The sequence below is a fragment of the Macrotis lagotis genome, chromosome 1, assembly GCF_037893015.1.
Source record: "Macrotis lagotis isolate mMagLag1 chromosome 1, bilby.v1.9.chrom.fasta, whole genome shotgun sequence".
NCBI lineage: Eukaryota > Metazoa > Chordata > Mammalia > Peramelemorphia > Peramelidae > Macrotis > Macrotis lagotis.
Genome location: NC_133658.1, coordinates 716,947,863 through 716,964,759, shown reverse-complemented (window position 1 = coordinate 716,964,759; position 16,897 = coordinate 716,947,863). Strand labels below are relative to the sequence as shown.

The following is a 16,897-nucleotide window of genomic DNA, read 5'->3' as shown; positions in this document are numbered from 1 at the left end:
TGGAGAATGCTGTTTTCCTAACAGTAATTGCCTATTGTAGGTCCTTAGGCTTCACACTAGTGTATTTGAGTACATTAGAGTTTGCTTCCCATGGACTGGGGAGTGCCAGCAGCAGTCTTTCTTAGGTTCTTCAGCTGGCTTAGAAGAATTCATGTTACATGTAAGTTTACCAGGAGTCAGTGAAAAAAAAAATCTATGCTTCTTCATCAGAAATAAATTCTAGATTACCTTTAAGCTTTGAAATATAAATCCTTAATTTTGAATCATAACTGTTTTTCCCTTAGGAAATGGAATCTCTTTTACCAGTTAGCACTCCTTTCATAGGCACACACATATGGGCTGTTCAAACTTGCTTGGAGCCTCACCTGCTGTGTAGAATAAGAGAGCGTTTCCCACCCAGATTAGCTTCAAGAGTTTGGAGGTGATTCTGACAAATAGCCCTCTCTCACCTGGCTCTGATGGGGCTTTCCCCACCTGGCCATCTGCACCTGTTTTGGATTTTTTTTCTGGAGAATGAAGCTTCACTATGTTAGCTAAGCTTCTGTCTCAAAATTTCCTGACCAAATATGTAACAATGCCTGTTCAAACTCCTAATCCCTTGGAAAGTGCTTAGCCCATGTCACTAGAAGGCCTAGGACTGCCTATCTTATCCTTTTTGGTAGCACAAATTTACTATCATCAATCTCTGGCAACATCAGACCAGTGCTATTGAGTTTGATCTTTCCTTTTATGTAGCTTTTATTAAAGAGGCAGGTGGAGGACCTTGCCCAAAATGTTCAGTAGAAATGATTTATTCATTCTCTTTATGTTCTTCCAAAAATCTACCATTTTCTCCTAAAATTTTTCTTTCTTCTTAAAGAGGAAAGAATGGAACAGGTGGATAATGGAATTTTTTCAAGAATGACAACCCCTGGGGCGGCTAGGTGGCACAGTGGATAAAGCACTGGCCTTGGAGTCAGTGGTACCTGAGTTCAAATCCGGTTTCAGACATTTAATAATTACCTAGCTGTGTGGCCTTGGGCAAGCCACTTAACCCCATGTGCCTTGAAAAAACCTAAAAAAAAAAAAGAAAAGAATAACAGCCCCCTTGGGGGCAGCTAGGTGGCACACAGGATAGAGCATTGGTCCTACAGTCTAGAGAACCTGAGTTCAAATTCAGCCTCTGACACTTGCAATTACCTAGTGGTGTGACCTTGGGCAAGTCACTTAACATTGTTGCCTTAAAATTAATAAAAAAATTTTTAAAAAAGAAAAGAATGACAGCCCCCAAAACCAACTCCCCAGAATCTGTTCAACGAAAAGGCCTGTCTTAGTGATGAAATGTGAAATCCTATATTACCCCTTGTGCATACCTGAGCTTCCTAATTAAGGCTTTCCATTATAGCATTATAAAAAGAGTACCCAAGTTGTGAGAAGCATCTGTTGTTGAATTACTGATTTGGCTCTGCATCTCTTCTGGCTGGTAAAGTGTGATGCAGGACCATATGTGCTGATATTCACCTCTCTCTCCTCCTGAGTTTGTCCTGCCATTATCATCCTGCCCTGCAGGGATAGAATAAATGAGCTTGGTGGCAGGGAGGTCAGATGTAAGATCTCCTTCCAGTTGGCCATTGTCTTAGCAAATTGGCTTTCTAAGTTATCTCTGATCTTTCTATGATTTAAAAAGAATTTAAACAAGCAGTTTTGGTTTGCTTGATGGTAACCATAAGGCACAAAAGCCCCTTCTAACTTTCTCACTCAGCTATTTTCATGTCTGAACACAGCTATGTTTAAAGCTGCTACAATTAATCTTGTTTCATCTATGCCAGTTGTTATTTAGAAAGATGTGAAATGAGCAATAGGTCTTCCAAATTACGGGATTAGGATATTTCTTGGTGTCCATACCCCATGTCCTCAGGGTTAGTAGTATCCATTAGCATCTTATGGTGGCATCTTATTAGATTTGTAATATGTGTGTGCCTAGAATTTTCATTAACCATTCCTCTCCATGTGTCTTGGAGGTCTATCAGAATAAATTTCCTTAATGATGAGAGGCAGAGAGGTTGGCCAGTTTGGCATAGTCCTGTCCCCATCACAAGTTTGGTGACAGCTCAGAATTCATTAGAGCTTTGACAACACAGGGAACAGCTGGCTATACACATAATATGTAGCCATGGTGGAGTGTTTTCCTCTTAAATAAAGAGGGAGTTAGAAGAAGGCATCTCGAAAACCCCTTGTATAGAGTATTTATTTGCACTTAGAGGTACATACTACTAACACTTATGTCTAAGGGGAAGACTCCCTCCACAGATCAGTGAATCTTTGAAGAAACAAACTTTTAGTACCTTTTGGCCATCACCTACCAAACATATCTGGCTTTTTCTCTCAGGTTGAGGCATCTGCATTGATGTTATATTAATCCTGTGGTCTAGAGAAGCCATACAAGCTGGATTTCTCCAATTGCTCATAAAGTTTCAAAGTTAAACATCTCCTTTCATGTATATATGAATGTACTGTGTAGATCTCATGTGAAATATCGGCTTCAATTCATTTGAATGCTTTGTTTAAAATTAAAAGACTATTCATATCCCATAGAATGGGATAACACCCTTTCCTCCAAATATAGAATTTCATAGTTTTATAACTGTTGGGGATCCTTGCTGGGAAATACAATTAAGTGATTGGTATTTTTTGTTTTCTAATAAGGGTCTACTGAAGAAAAGATTAAAAAAACTTTGATGCAGGTCCACATAGATTTTGACTCACTCAGCAATTAGTTGTGAAATGCTGTGTCAGGATAATCATGGTTTACAACACTAAGTGCATGAACTGATGAACTGGATGACTCTAACCATGTCTAATTTTTGTTTTATTTCCTTTGTCCTCTGCTTCCACAAAAGATGGGCCAATCAAGCTTTTCTGTAGGTTCCTTCTCACTGAGTGTTTTTAAGTATTTACCCACGTCTTCTTGTCAATTGCTCTGTCCCTTGACATCTTTCCACTCCATGTTATTTTGAGGACAGACTCATTACATTCTGACATTGTCTGAGGGGAGTCCTGTTGTTCACTTACTTTTTCCCCACAGTTTTGCCCCAGATTTCTGTAGCAATATTAATAGATAATAAATTTCTTTTCTGCTTTGTTTTTTGTTTTAGGGCTGTCTGTCTTGATTTCACAAGTAGACTCTCTTATGAGAAAAGAAAGTGTTCTTAGGCGTAACTATCTTGGATCCCTGAAGTTCCAAGTTTCTGATTTCTGGAAGGGTTACATATAGGAGAAGGTTTATTAACAGTACCAAGATGTGCTGACACACCAAACTTATGCTTATTCCCAGCCTTCTCCTACTCTGTTTATCTATTGTTAACCATCCAAGCTTCTCCCTTTAGATTTAGGTAAGGGTAGAAGTTTATGGGTGGTGACTATTTCCCTATCTCTGAAACCTGTCTGTCCCCACCCTAAACCCAATTTCCATGTCAGTTCTATTGGAAATGGCTCTGTCCTAGCAAAAGTGTGGTGCCTTTACATCCTTTAAAGATCCACTGATGGGCAGGACTACTATGAGGGAAGAGACTTAAAGCCAACACTGACTTTCCCTCACTGATGATATAAGGATGTAGCTTAAAAAAAATATTGTTTTTTGAAACTGTAGCATGTGCACATGTGCACACACACACACACACACACACCTCTGAATGGAGAGGGCAGCCTTTTCTTAGGCTGCTAAAATGTCAAACTCCAGAGAAGAGAGAACTTTAGTGGCATTCCCATTTCTGCTTCCCTCCCCTCTCTCCCTCCCCACCACATATGATCCTCATGGAGGGCCTGATTCTTTTACCCATTAAATAAGGAGAGTTGATGTTCGTAAGACTTAGAACTAGTGGAAGGTACTGATAGATTTGTGGTATAAAGGCCTGATTTGGTAAAGGTGTTTGTGTGTTCCTGCATGCTTTTGTATGGATTTATATGATGACATTCCTGTTGTTTGTATGGCCTTTGTGACACTGGAGGAATGAGAGGCAATGCATCTCCCCCCCCCCCTCTATTAGTTATGAGCTTGGAAAATGACTAATGGGGGGGGGACAAAACTTCAAATATCTGCTGAATTTTTTGCCCTGGAACATTGAAGCTATTCATCCCTATTTTATTAATAATGACAAATGGCAAAACTTTCTAGTAGTAAAATGTGCCTTAGATGATACACTTGAGAAGACTGAAACTGAATGTCTTCATGTTTTTAATTAAGTGGTTCTTTGATGGGTCACCTAGTCTATCCTCAGTTGAGAAAAACTAATTTGATTTCTTCTGGATTGACCTCCCCCCTTCTTGTTGAGAAGAAATAAAAATCAATATTTTTATTAAAACTTCATAGTCCACATGGAAAACCATTGACCTCCTCTTGAAAATTTGTTGTTGAGTTGAGAAAGTATTGAATCTCTTCCTGAAAAACCAAGCTCATACCTTGATATATGAGGATCATTGAGAGTTAGAAAGCACCTTAGCCCCTATTTTACTAGTGTAGAAAACTCAGGATCAGAGAGGTAAAGGTCACTTGTTGCTTATTGCCTACTTAAACATTTTCTTCATTGCATCATAGGCTTAGTCTGTTCAAGCTAAGTTTGCCTTGAATTGAGTTCTCAGCAGCAAAACTAATCTTTCCATCAGTGTAATCCAAATTATACAAACCATCCACAGGAATTTATGGCTTTGGCTGAAGGTTTGGCCTTCCTGAGTGTACATCCTTGGCATTTTGGACAGCTTTATCTTCAGTATTTAATGAAAGCCTTTAAAGATTATTTTGGAAACTTGAACCTTGGAACCAAAGATTTAGAGAGTTCATATTACAAATCAATTTACATTTGGCATGGCAGAGCTCAGTCACATAGAGTACTCCACTCACATTTTCTGCTGTCCATTGATGGTGGCAATAATTTCTGTATTCCAAGGGGGGGGGGGAAATGCCATTCGTTCTGTTTTTATTCTAAATTTAGTCATTCACAATATAATATAGTAATCCAGTTGCCTAACTTGAGTGGAGGGGTAGGAGGATGGGGAACTAACAACTATTCAGTTACTAGTTTTAAGAGTCCATCAACCAACTGAAAATTGAACTTAACCTTCTCTTGTTTTTGTCCATTGAGGCCATATACTGTTTTCAGGATTTAAAGCTTTGAATGACTCTTGCCCATTTTCCTCCAGTGATGAAGTGTCATCTGCCAGGATTGTTGTTTGATTGTTCCAGATGGTCCCAGTTTCTTTTGCAGAATTGTAATTGTGTTCCTTCTAATGCCTTTAGCGGTGAAAATCAAGAAGCCAATCAAGACAAAGTTCCGCATGCCTGTTTTTAATTGGGTTGCTCTGAAACCGAATCAGATCAATGGGACAGTCTTCAATGAAATTGATGATGAAAGAATTCTGGAGGTAATAATGCCCTTAGAGTGAAGAGCTTTGCCTTCTGCTCTGCCCAGCAAAGGTAGTTTGGTTCAGCCAAGATAAATCTCACCATGGATGTGATTAATGCTGATATTTCCAGTTGCACAGAGTGGAGCTAGGACTCTGGCTCAGAGGTTGTTGTTTCAAACTCTTCAATTTACAGTTGAGAAAATGGAATAAGATTAAGCAATTTATCCAAGGTCATATGGGTGATAAGTGTCAGAAGCAGACTAAGCCTTGGACTCCAGAGCCAGTGTTCTTTCAGGTGGTAGGTTTCATTATTCATTAGGCTCCTGAAATTTACTTTGTCAGGCATACATCTGACACAATCCTTATTCTTCATTTTTTATGACATGAAGAGCCTCTCTTATTCATTCTGCAAATGCTTAAGGATCCAAATATCACATTGTGATCCAGCTTCTTTGGATAATCAAAATTCATAGTTATGGCCTCCTTAAGTCAGTTCAGTTAACTTTTTGAAATAATCAGTTGTTACCTGCAAATTGTCACTATTTTTAATGCTTTTGTGATTGAAGTCTCATTCCAAATTTAAAAATAGGAAAAGATCCAAGGCCCTAGTCTCAGGCAAAATATTAAGCAGAAACTTCTAGATCTCTGATAAGCATAATATTTAATACTTGAAAAACTCTCCAGGGGTTTTCGAAATAAATTAAAAACAGAACCAATTTTCCAATTTGATTTTTTTCTTCCTTTAGGATTTAAATGTGGATGAATTTGAAGAAATATTCAAGACAAAAGCCCAGGGTCCTGCTATTGATCTTACTTCAAGCAAACAGAAGATAACTCAGAAAGGATCAAACAAAGTAACATTACTAGAAGCAAATCGGGCCAAAAATCTTGCCATTACCTTAAGAAAAGCTGGAAAGACTGCCGATGAGATATGCAAAGCAATTCACATGTAAGTTAGGGGCATATTTCTGTAAAAACATATTCAAGTAGTTGTAGGGGAAGCAAAAAAGATATAGAAAACAGTTATGACTTGGCAGAAACCAGAAATGATCCTGTATGGACAAGATTTAGTATCTGTGAGGTTTCCCTTAAAAAGATTTTGAATTTTTTACATTGTATCACATACTAAAGCAAAAGAGATAGAGCAAAAATTATTTTAGAGCTAGAATGAGTAATGAATTTTTCTTGGATCTTTTTTTATATTAAGCTGCTATTTTGAGTTGGCACATTGTTGTAATACTGCAAATATATCCAATATAAACTTTGCATATGTTAGGGAAAATGGTGAAATGGTCAGTTTTTTCCAAAGTGAATTTAATCCATACTGTTGAACATAAGCTATAGTCATCTTTGGAATGATCTAGGCATATGTGCAAATACAGAGGAATGTTTTCTAATGTTCTTCAGCACATTTTAGATCGACCTTAAACTTAGCTAGTTTTCAGTCTTAGATTGCATTGAATATGTCACAATAATTTACATGTTCATTAGGAACATCAAACCAATCATTTGAAGGTATGGTAATGTAAATGTAGAAATGAGATACAGTTGAAAGTGTTTTGTTAGGTTAAAAAATCCTTAGGAATTGGACTATATGATGTTACCATAACATTTTTTTGATATTTCATTATAGCCTTTCAGAACTAACATCTGATTCAGTGTCCTGCAGCCAAAGATTCTAGATTTTCCCTTTGTTTCCTAGTGTATAATACTTAAACTTTGTTTTCTTTTTAAAACATTACCTGAATGGAGTATGTTGTTATTATTAAATATAATACCATTGATTCTCTAAACAGTTTTAAAAATTAAAGGCTGAGTTCAGTATTCACAGGGGTAAATTCCTTCTGCTTGACTTTTGTGACTCTTAGTCACAATATCTAGTCTTAGTTAATTTAGTCCAAAAAATCATTTATTTGGAGGTCTACCAAGGTAAAATAAATTTGATAGATTGTTTTACAAAACTTACCAAGTGTTCTGATATGTCAACAGTCTTGATTTTATGAACATTAATAGCTAGAATTCCCTAAATAATTAACTGCAGTATCCTGTCTCTCCCCTCTTTGTGCAATAAAAGTTCTAACCTCTTTTCTTTGGTTTGCTAGTATCTGATATTTAAGTTTGTCCCTTTTTTTAAATTACATGAATGACATTTTTAGTGATTATTTTTTCTCTAAACATGGGTAATTCATATTTAAAATTGAAGAATATTCATGGAGATGAATAACTTCAGTTTAATCTTAATTCAGACAAAAATTAGTTATTTGTATGTCTTTACCATGATGAAATTTGATTCACAATTTTACTGAGATCTTGCCCTGCCTTGTCCTTGCAGATTATTTGGAATATGGTAATTGGTAGAACCTTTGACCTCCCCCCCAAATTAAGCCAGTATAATGGTTTTATTAGAAAGAACAATAGATTTTGCTGTTTATTACTTTTGTGACCTTAGGCAATTCATATAATCTCTCAGAGGCTAAGAATAAAACACAGGTTGGATTTGATGGTCTGAAGTCCTCCTTTTCTAGCTCTCAATCTTTGATCCTGTGAACTGAGAATGAGAGCCTTCTTTATGGTTCTGGTTATCATAAAGGGTTCCTATCAATAATAAACATTATATAATAGTTTGCAAAATTCTTTACTCACAATGCAACCCACTTATAAAGGAGGTAGCATGGACATTATTGTCTTCATTTTACAGATGAGAGAACTGAATGTTGACAGGGGATTGACTCATTACTTCACATGGTTAAAGTTTAGGGTAAGACTTTGGACCTAGGACCAGAAAGATTGTGACACTTCTATGGTCCAACTAGTTGTGTGGCAGGATTTGAGCCTAGGTCTTATTGATTCCAGTGTCAAATCTCCATCTGCAATATGATTCTGCCTTTTAAAGATAATCACACCTGTTCTCCCCCCTTTTTTCATCCTTTCTCTTCCCTTTTAGTTTAAGTGAAATATTATTGAACAGTGAGAAGGTGAGCTGGGAAGAAAATTTCTTGATCATCCATTGAGATTGGTGGAAATCTGTTGCACATCTATATTTTGAGTTCCCACGATATCTCTACTAGTATTTATATACTGAGGTGTAGATATCTCAGAACTTCAGAAATGCTGAAAGACAGACCCGTGTAGAAGTGCTGGGGGAGAGGAACGGTTAGCAAATGTCACTAAATAAGAAAGTTTTCCCCCTCCCTCCTTTAATACTTCCCCCTTTCACATATGTCTTTTCAGATTCGACTTGAAGACCTTGCCGGTAGACTTTGTAGAGTGTTTGATGAGGTTCTTGCCAACTGAAAATGAAGTGAAAGTGTTGCGGCTTTATGAGAGGGAAAGAAAACCTCTGGAGAACTTATCTGATGAAGATCGTTTTATGATGCAGTTTAGCAAAATTGAAAGACTCATGCAGAAGATGACCATCATGGCCTTCATTGGGAACTTCTCTGAAAGTATCCAGATGCTCACACCTGTAAGTGAAACAGCAGGCTGGTGCCAGCCTAAAACAGTACAATTCCTCTGAAATGTCATAAATTTTCTTGCTGTGTTTGCTTATTCAGTCAGTCAATTTACTTCAGTCAAACAAATAAATTGAAAAGTTTCCATTGCTCATTGATGATAAAATAATGCCAGTTTCCCTTGTGGGGTAACTTTTGCTGTTGTCATAAGACTCCTTTGGATTTCAAAAGTTACTCTCAAAATAATGAAGACGATTTAGAGTTTGGACTCCTCAATCCACCAAAAAAACCATGTCTCCTGTCCACATTGACTAGACTGAGAATATGTTGGGAAACCCCTCCCCTTCCCACTCCCCAAAAAACTGTTTCTTTTGGAATTATTTAAATTCTTAAATTAATCTTAAAAGTTTACTTCTAGGGGCAACTAAGTGGTGTAGTGGATAGAGCACTGGCCCTGGAATCAGGAAGACCTGAGTTCAGTTTGGCCTTAGACACTTAATAATTGCCTAGCTGTGTGACCTTGGCAAGTCACTTAATCTCACTGCCTTTCAAAAACAAAAAAACAAAAAAAAAGGTTACTTTTATGGGAATTTGTTAATTCTCTTTGTGACTATTTAGAAATAACTACTGATTTCTTAACTAACTCAGATGGTATATTATATATAGTTTAACACACTAGAAAATCTTTAGTTTGTTTCCAATGTTATTTTCTAATTCAAAATTGAATGCTTCTTTCTTGCCTAGAGGAATATTTTTATTAAAAAGAATTAATCATTGATAATTATGCAATACTTTGAGATTTACAAAGGGCACAATGTACATAATTTTCATTTGAGACTCAACAGCCTTGTGCTGTGGTTACTACAAGTATTATTATCCCCATTTCACAGATGGGGAAACTAGGACCAGAAAGATTGTGACTCTTCTATGGTCCAACTAGTTGTGTGGCAGGATTTGAGCCTAGGTCTTATTGATTCCAATGTCCAATCTCTGTCTGCAATATGACTCTGCCTTTTAAAGATAATCACACCTGTTCTCCCCCTTTTTTTTCATCCTTTCTCTTCCCCTTTAGTTTAAGTGAAATATTATTGAACAGTGAGAAGGTAAGCTGGGAAGATGAGGGCTCCCTAAATTGGTACTGTTAACTCTTAACTGTGGGAAATGTTCTGAGTAGCTAGTTATTTTGAGAAAATTAAAAGAAAGTTTTTAAAATAGTGTTTATATAGGGGCAGCTAGGTGGTGCAGTGGATAGAGCACTGGCCCTGGAGTCAGGAGTACCTGAGTTCAAATCCGGCCTCAAACATTTAATAATTACCTAGCTTTGTGGCCTCGGGCAAGTCACTTAACCCCATTGCCTTGCCAAAAGAAGAAAAAAACCCTAAAAAATTAAAGTGTTTATATGTAATGACATAGCTGCAAAAGACATAATCTCATGCAGGTTGAAATATGTTCAGTTCCATGTTGAGATTCTGAGAGCTGAATTTAAGTCTGTTTCCTATGTCAAATTTTAGATTCTAATTCAATTTTGCAAATGTTAACATGTCTTTTTCCTCCCTTCTTTGATGTTAATCTAGCAACTGCATGCAATAATAGCAGCATCAGTCTCCATAAAGTCATCCCAAAAACTGAAGAAAATTCTGGAGGCAAGTGAAAGTTTTCCCTCCCAATTTTTTTCTTTCATGTATCTTTAAAATGACTGCAAGACACATTCTTTCATATGCCTATGTATAGAAATGTCAACATACTTCTCTCCTTTTTTTTTTTTAAATTTACCTTGCAGATCATCTTGGCCCTTGGTAACTATATGAATAGCAGTAAACGGGGAGCAGTTTATGGATTTAAACTCCAGAGTTTAGATCTGGTAAGTAAAAGAAACAATAATCCAAAAGGGAAAACAGGTGGCAGAGATTGAGTTGTAAGATTTGGGTGGGTGGGTGGGGGACGACTAGGTGGCGCAGTGGACAGAGTACTGGCCCTGGAGTCAGGAGTACCTGAGTTCAAATCTGGCCTCAGGCACTTCATAATTACCTAACTGTGTGGCCTTGAGCAAGCCACTTAACCCCATTGCCTTGCAAAAGCCAAAAAAAAAAAGAATTGGGGGGGGGGTGGAGAGATATGAATTGCTGTCTTACTCATTGTCACCTGAGTTATATGAACACTACCAGGAAAGGTTCCATGCTATATACTCTCCATTGGGATCATAGTATGGACACCAGGCAAGTAGGATCTAGCACTAGGTTGAATTTATCATTTAAAGACATGAGTCATTTGAAATGTCAGTTTGAAAAGCCAGTGAGATGCTGGTCCCCCACAACCTCTTCTGCTTCTCATGCCTGTCATGGACCACTGCATTTAACAGCCAAGGCGGCGCCCAGGGAGGTCAGGAGGTTGGGACTAAAGGATGCTCACACACAGCTGAGTGGGGGAAGCTTGCACAATCTGCTTCTTCCTTATCTAAGTGACACATCATCTGGCTGTTCATTTTTTTGGGGGAAAAAAGTTGTCCTTGGATCATTTCAGTTTTTATCATAGGTGGGAGTGGGAAGAAAAATCACTGTCTTCAGAAAGGAATAGAGGTGTGAAAAACATGTAGGGAATCAGAGTCAACTTCCTCACTGGCTGGGAAAGTCCTTCCTGTGCATTCAAACTGAATGGACTCATTTGCTAAAGAATACTTGGCTTCCCTCTGTAGGCTTAATTGTTAATTCCTTGGCAGATCTCATCTGAGAATGGCTGAGAAAGTAGTCATCCTGCTGTGCTGCTCTTTGCTCTTTCTTCTTCCTTTGTGCTTCTCTCCCTTTTAAAAGAATGACACTTGTGCATAACTCTGCAGTTCTTAGGATCCAGATTTTCTATACCTGAACCTAAGCTCCCTTCTTCTTTTCAGCTCCTAGACACCAAGTCAACAGATCGAAAGCAAACCCTGTTGCACTATATATCCAATGTTGTGAGAGAGAAGTATCATCAAGTGTCCCTCTTTTATAATGAACTTCACTATGTGGAGAAAGCTGCTGCAGGTAATGATACTGTTTGTTTGTGTTCTCAGATTATTACATGATGTGATGTGGCTTTCTGAATTATCTGGGTCATTGCTCACACAGCTGCCTAACCAGGGCTCTTTAGCCAAAACCTTAAGCAGCAGGGTTTTCAGGAATGTTCTTTTATTATTCAAAGGGACAAATTCAGAAGACTTGGAGAACAAACATTTAGTTTGTACTATGTGACAGACTATGTGCATGACTTATTTGTAATGTAATTTTCATTACAAATAATATTTCATTTGCTCTTTCTCACAAACATGGGAGATAGGTACTTTTTTTAATCTCTATTTTACAGTTGAGGAAACTGAGGCAGAGGTTAAGTGACTTTCCTAGAGTTAAACAGCATCTGAGGTGGGATTTGAACTCAGATCTTCCTGACTCCAGGCCTAGGGCTCTATCCACTGTGCCTCTTTGAGAACAACTATTATTCACTCTGTTAGCAAATGTGGAAATGAAAATGGCACCCTTCTAAGTCTTGTCTGTAATACTCACAACATCCTGGAGTTAATGAAACATAAGAGACCACCTAATCCAACTCTCCTGAAGCATGAGTTTCCTGTACTTTTCCATCCTTTACTGGTCTTTGAAATTTTCTAGCAAGACAATGAACCTCTCGGTTGATTATTTTTCTTTCGTCTTAGAATCATAGAGCTTGAGCAGCCAAAGACTCAAAGGCCTTCTGATAAAACTCTTTCATTTTTTTAGATTAAAAAAAACTATGGCCTAGGGAGGTGAGACAGTCCTAAAGTCACCTAAGTAGTGAGCATCTGAGATGAGGTTTGATTCCATGTGTTCTTACTTGGCAGTCAATGCTTATTGCACTAGACTGGTCTCTATTCTTTATTATAGCAACCCTAACCAGGAGTATATATTTTTTTTCCCCTAACAAGGCTATAGGATTAAGTGACTTGCCCACAGTCACACAGCTAGGTAATTATTAAGTTTCTGAAGATTTGAACTCAGGTCCTCCTGACTCCAGGGTCACTGCTTCTATCCATTGTGTCACCTATATGCCCTAGGAGTATATATTAAAAAGAAAATGATTGAATCGTTGATTCATGGTTCCTGAAAATAGAGGATGGGAAATCACAGTCCAGAAATATAAGCAGGCCTTGAAAACTAATGTAGGACTATCAGCTTTTTGTAATCCTTAAGCAAATAAAAGTATTTGAGATGACCCTTAGTTACCGAAAAGCAAAATGGAAAGCACCACATAGTAAACTCCCTTCCTTTCCCTGGGAGCCACACCCCAGTTGAGTTTCTCTAAGCAGTGACTGCCTCCCTAGTGGCGGCCTTTGTCTCTGGATGTTCAGTGGTCTGCTTCAGGCATATGACCTTTTGTCCTGAGGTTCCTTCACAATGGCTTTCAATTCATCTAACACTGATGGTGTGGAAGATAGAGACTGATCCTAGATGTGATTTCATTGATATAGAGAACTCTGTTAGGATACTCCTTATACTGTTGTAGGTTGGCCTACTTCTGCCTCTAGGTCATTGTGAAGATAAATGGCTTACCTAGCACTATATAGGCAGTATGTGTTAGAGACAGGACTTGAACTCATATCTTCCTGTTTTTCAAGATCAGTAGTCTATGTATTACTATAGAAATATGAATTAAAAAATGAAGTAGCCTAGGTGATCAGGGAGTTTAAAGTTTAGGTGTTCATTAGAGAGAAAAGGGATAAATCAATAAATAGATAGAAACAATATATATTCAGCATAAATATATACTTAGACCCAGGCTCCACCCCCCCATACCAAGTAAAATAGATTCTTTTCCTAAACTAAAGAGTTTCCCCTCAAGGGTCATCATACCCATATTTATAGTTGACCCTAGGAAAAATCACCAAATCTTACATATGTGTGTAAGCTGTATTTCTTGGGCAGGTATGAACCTTTCTTATTAGGGAATCATATGTGATCTAGAAAGGTGAGTGTTGCCTTGAAAACCAGTCACTGAATTTTAGATCCTTTAAGACAGGAATTTTTAACTTGAGGTCATAAAAATATATTTTTTTGAAGTTTTGTTTTGATAGCTGATTCGGTATAATTTATTTACTTTGTAATAGACTGGGTATTTTATTATTTATTATTTATTATTTTATTATTTATTATTAGGAAACATAATTTTGAGAAGAAATCCAGTCTTACCTAGAATTCCAAAAGGATGGGTCCATGCTTAGGGAAACATTTTTAGCCCAGAGTAATTATTTGTCATTGAAAACCTTAGAGGGTAGGTTTTTTGGCTGGTCTCAATTAATGGCCATTTACATTTCTTTTTCCCTGTTTCAGTGTCACTGGAGAATGTCCTTCTGGATGTCAAAGAGCTCCAGAGAGGCATGGACTTGACCAAACGAGAGTACACCATGCATGACCACAATGTGATGCTGAAAGAATTTATCCATAACAATGAAGGGAAGCTCAAGAAGCTACAAGATGATGCCAAGATTGCACAGGCATGCAGTGTGACACTCATTTTGTTTCCCCTAAAATAAGGAAGACTCCCTTCTTCTGGTCTTCATCTTTATATCTTTGCCCAGTGGCTAACCAACTTGCCAACCAGGCATGGTATCAGTACATTTTAACCCAGTCCAGAAGAATGTTTCAAAGCCCCGTTTTAAAGCTATTCCCCCAATCAATTGTCAAAGATACAAAGAGAGTGAAAAATCAAAATTTTGTTTTATAATCATCTGAAAACAGTGAAAATTTTTTTGGCAAAAGAATTTTTCCACTGTCTGAATCTGCAGGCATACTTAGACATGATCAAATCTAGAACCTTCTACTGTTGTCCCCCAATGATAAATCCTTACAGAAAGTTGGTCACCCCACATGCAACTTCCTTTAGAGGCTGCCATGGTATAATCCTTTGTCTTTCGTTTCTCATAGATGCTGTCCACCTGGTCCCTTCATTTTTTTGGGGACCCTGTCAGGGTGCTTGGCTCCCCAACCTTACTCCCTGACCCTCGTGGTGGAGGGGTAACAGAACCAAAACATTACTCCCTGTATGCAGCCTCTCATGTAATTTTGATTTGTCCAGAGAGCTTGCAGTGGGCGATTCTGATGGCTGCCTTCTTCCTGTTACTCCTTCCCTGTGTATCCCATTCTTATTCCATGCAGGTCCCCCCTTGGGACTTTTATTCCATGCTAGAGTTCTTCCCTCTAAAAGACTATTTAGAACTTCAATGAAATTTTGACTGCCTAAGATGATTCTCATTTACATTTTTGTTCCTGTGCAATAAGTTACCCCCTGTAATATTTTCTCAGACTCAAATCACATTAGATTAGATGGAGAAATGTTTAAGTGTGATTTTTCCTTCCAGGTTCTTTCAATTAATATTTCTCCAATTGTTTAAATCTGTCTTTATTTCTCTAAAGAATGTTTTATACTCGTATTCATATAGTTCCTGTGTGTCTTGTTAGATAGACTTTCATGTATTTTGTATTTTTAGTTTTTGTTATAGTGGTCATCTATTTATCTAGATATTTTCAATGGACGTGCCCATTCTTCTTCCCTTGGTACTTGTGGAGCTTTTTTTGCATTGTTCAGAATATACTGGATGGGATCTCTGTGAGAACACTTAAAAGTGAAAAAAAACAGAGGGAGGTAGAACAGTAAATTGTGACCAATGTATCTTCATTGCTTTTCATTCAGTCAGCCCACACTCCTTTTCAGTGTTGAACATTGAAAGCAAATCACTGGTCATATGAGAGGGGTAAAAATGAGTGGAAATGAATGTGCCAAAAAAAATTTTCAGTAGAGATTTAAAGTGAAATATAAATTGCCATGTTATTCAGTTGCTAAGTAGTTGTGAAGTTATTGATATTCAGTAGTTTATAATAATTTTTTTTTAAAAAAGCAAATTTTAGAATTCAAGAAGCTTAGAAATGTGCCTCTTTGCAGGATGCCTTTGATGATGCTGTAAAATATTTTGGAGAAAATCCCAAGACAACACCACCTTCTGTCTTCTTCCCAGTTTTTGTCCGGTTTGTTAAAGCTTATAAGGTAAATAGGACTATTTGATGTTTATTTCCGTCTGTGGGCATGGGGACATCCAGTGTCCCATCATGAGGCAAATCTCTTGACTTCATCTGAGACTTTCTCTAGTCTGACTTGAGTTCGGTGTTTCCAGAAAGTTTCTTTTTCTTTTGCTTGGATCAAATACCTGCTGCTCTTAGCCAAGGGTGGACAATATCCTACTGACAAATTGGCCCTGAATAATAGACATCAAGAGTGCCATGGTAGCATCACAGTATCCAGTAACCATGGTGACACCTTGTGGCCACTCTGGAGCTCAGACTCAAACAATCTTTAACTCATCCCAGATTTATTGGACTTCTCTAATGACTGAAAAGAGTGTGTTGTGCTAAAGATAAGGGATTGGTGCCCAGGGTGAGGCAAAGGTTAGGTGAGGCTGAGATTGCAGTGGCTTCAGAACTTGGAGGAAAGGAGGGGAGGGGGGTTGTTGATGACATCTTCGCTTTTGAAAGTATTATCGTCCCAGTGCAATTGCTTCCAAGAAATGGAACGGATAATAATTCATAAAGTGCCTATGTGGTAGTGTTATGCTTAACACTTTTTACAAGTACCTCATTTGATTGGCACAACAGCCCTGTGAGATAGGAGCTGTTATCTTCATTTTATCGATGAGGCAAACAGGTTCATACAACTAGTAGTGGTTGAAGGAGTAGTAGTAGTAGTATTGATAATAATAATAATGATAGTACTACTATTAATAATAATAATAATCAAGTTCATTTGATCCTCACAATAGTGCTGGGAGTTAGGAACTATTAGTCTCTCCATTTTACAGAGAAGGAAACTGTGACATAAATTAAAGCTTGCCCGGGATTCAGGCAAGTTATTTAATTTCTCTATGTCACAATTTCCTCATCTGTAAAATGAAGATAATAATAGCATCTGAGTCTGGATTCAAACTCAGGTTTTCCTGACTTTAGACCCAGCCCTCTTTTCACTGTGCTAACAATAGCCTCTTAAGATTGCCTTTTGGCAACTTTGTGAGGTGT

At 37.7% G+C, this 16,897-nt stretch overlaps 1 protein-coding gene across 1 annotated transcript in view; it reads left to right on the top strand.

Moving 5' to 3' along the window:
* FMNL2 (formin like 2) overlaps positions 1-16,897 on the top strand; it is a 448,812-nt gene that overhangs the window by 416,393 nt on the left and 15,522 nt on the right. Inside the window, exons 16-23 of the mRNA XM_074215971.1 lie at positions 5,273-5,397; positions 6,126-6,328; positions 8,611-8,845; positions 10,406-10,474; positions 10,612-10,692; positions 11,719-11,848; positions 14,165-14,328; positions 15,774-15,875. Coding sequence (XP_074072072.1) covers positions 5,273-5,397; positions 6,126-6,328; positions 8,611-8,845; positions 10,406-10,474; positions 10,612-10,692; positions 11,719-11,848; positions 14,165-14,328; positions 15,774-15,875 — 1,109 coding nt within the window. The remainder of the gene's footprint in view (positions 1-5,272; positions 5,398-6,125; positions 6,329-8,610; positions 8,846-10,405; positions 10,475-10,611; positions 10,693-11,718; positions 11,849-14,164; positions 14,329-15,773; positions 15,876-16,897) is intronic.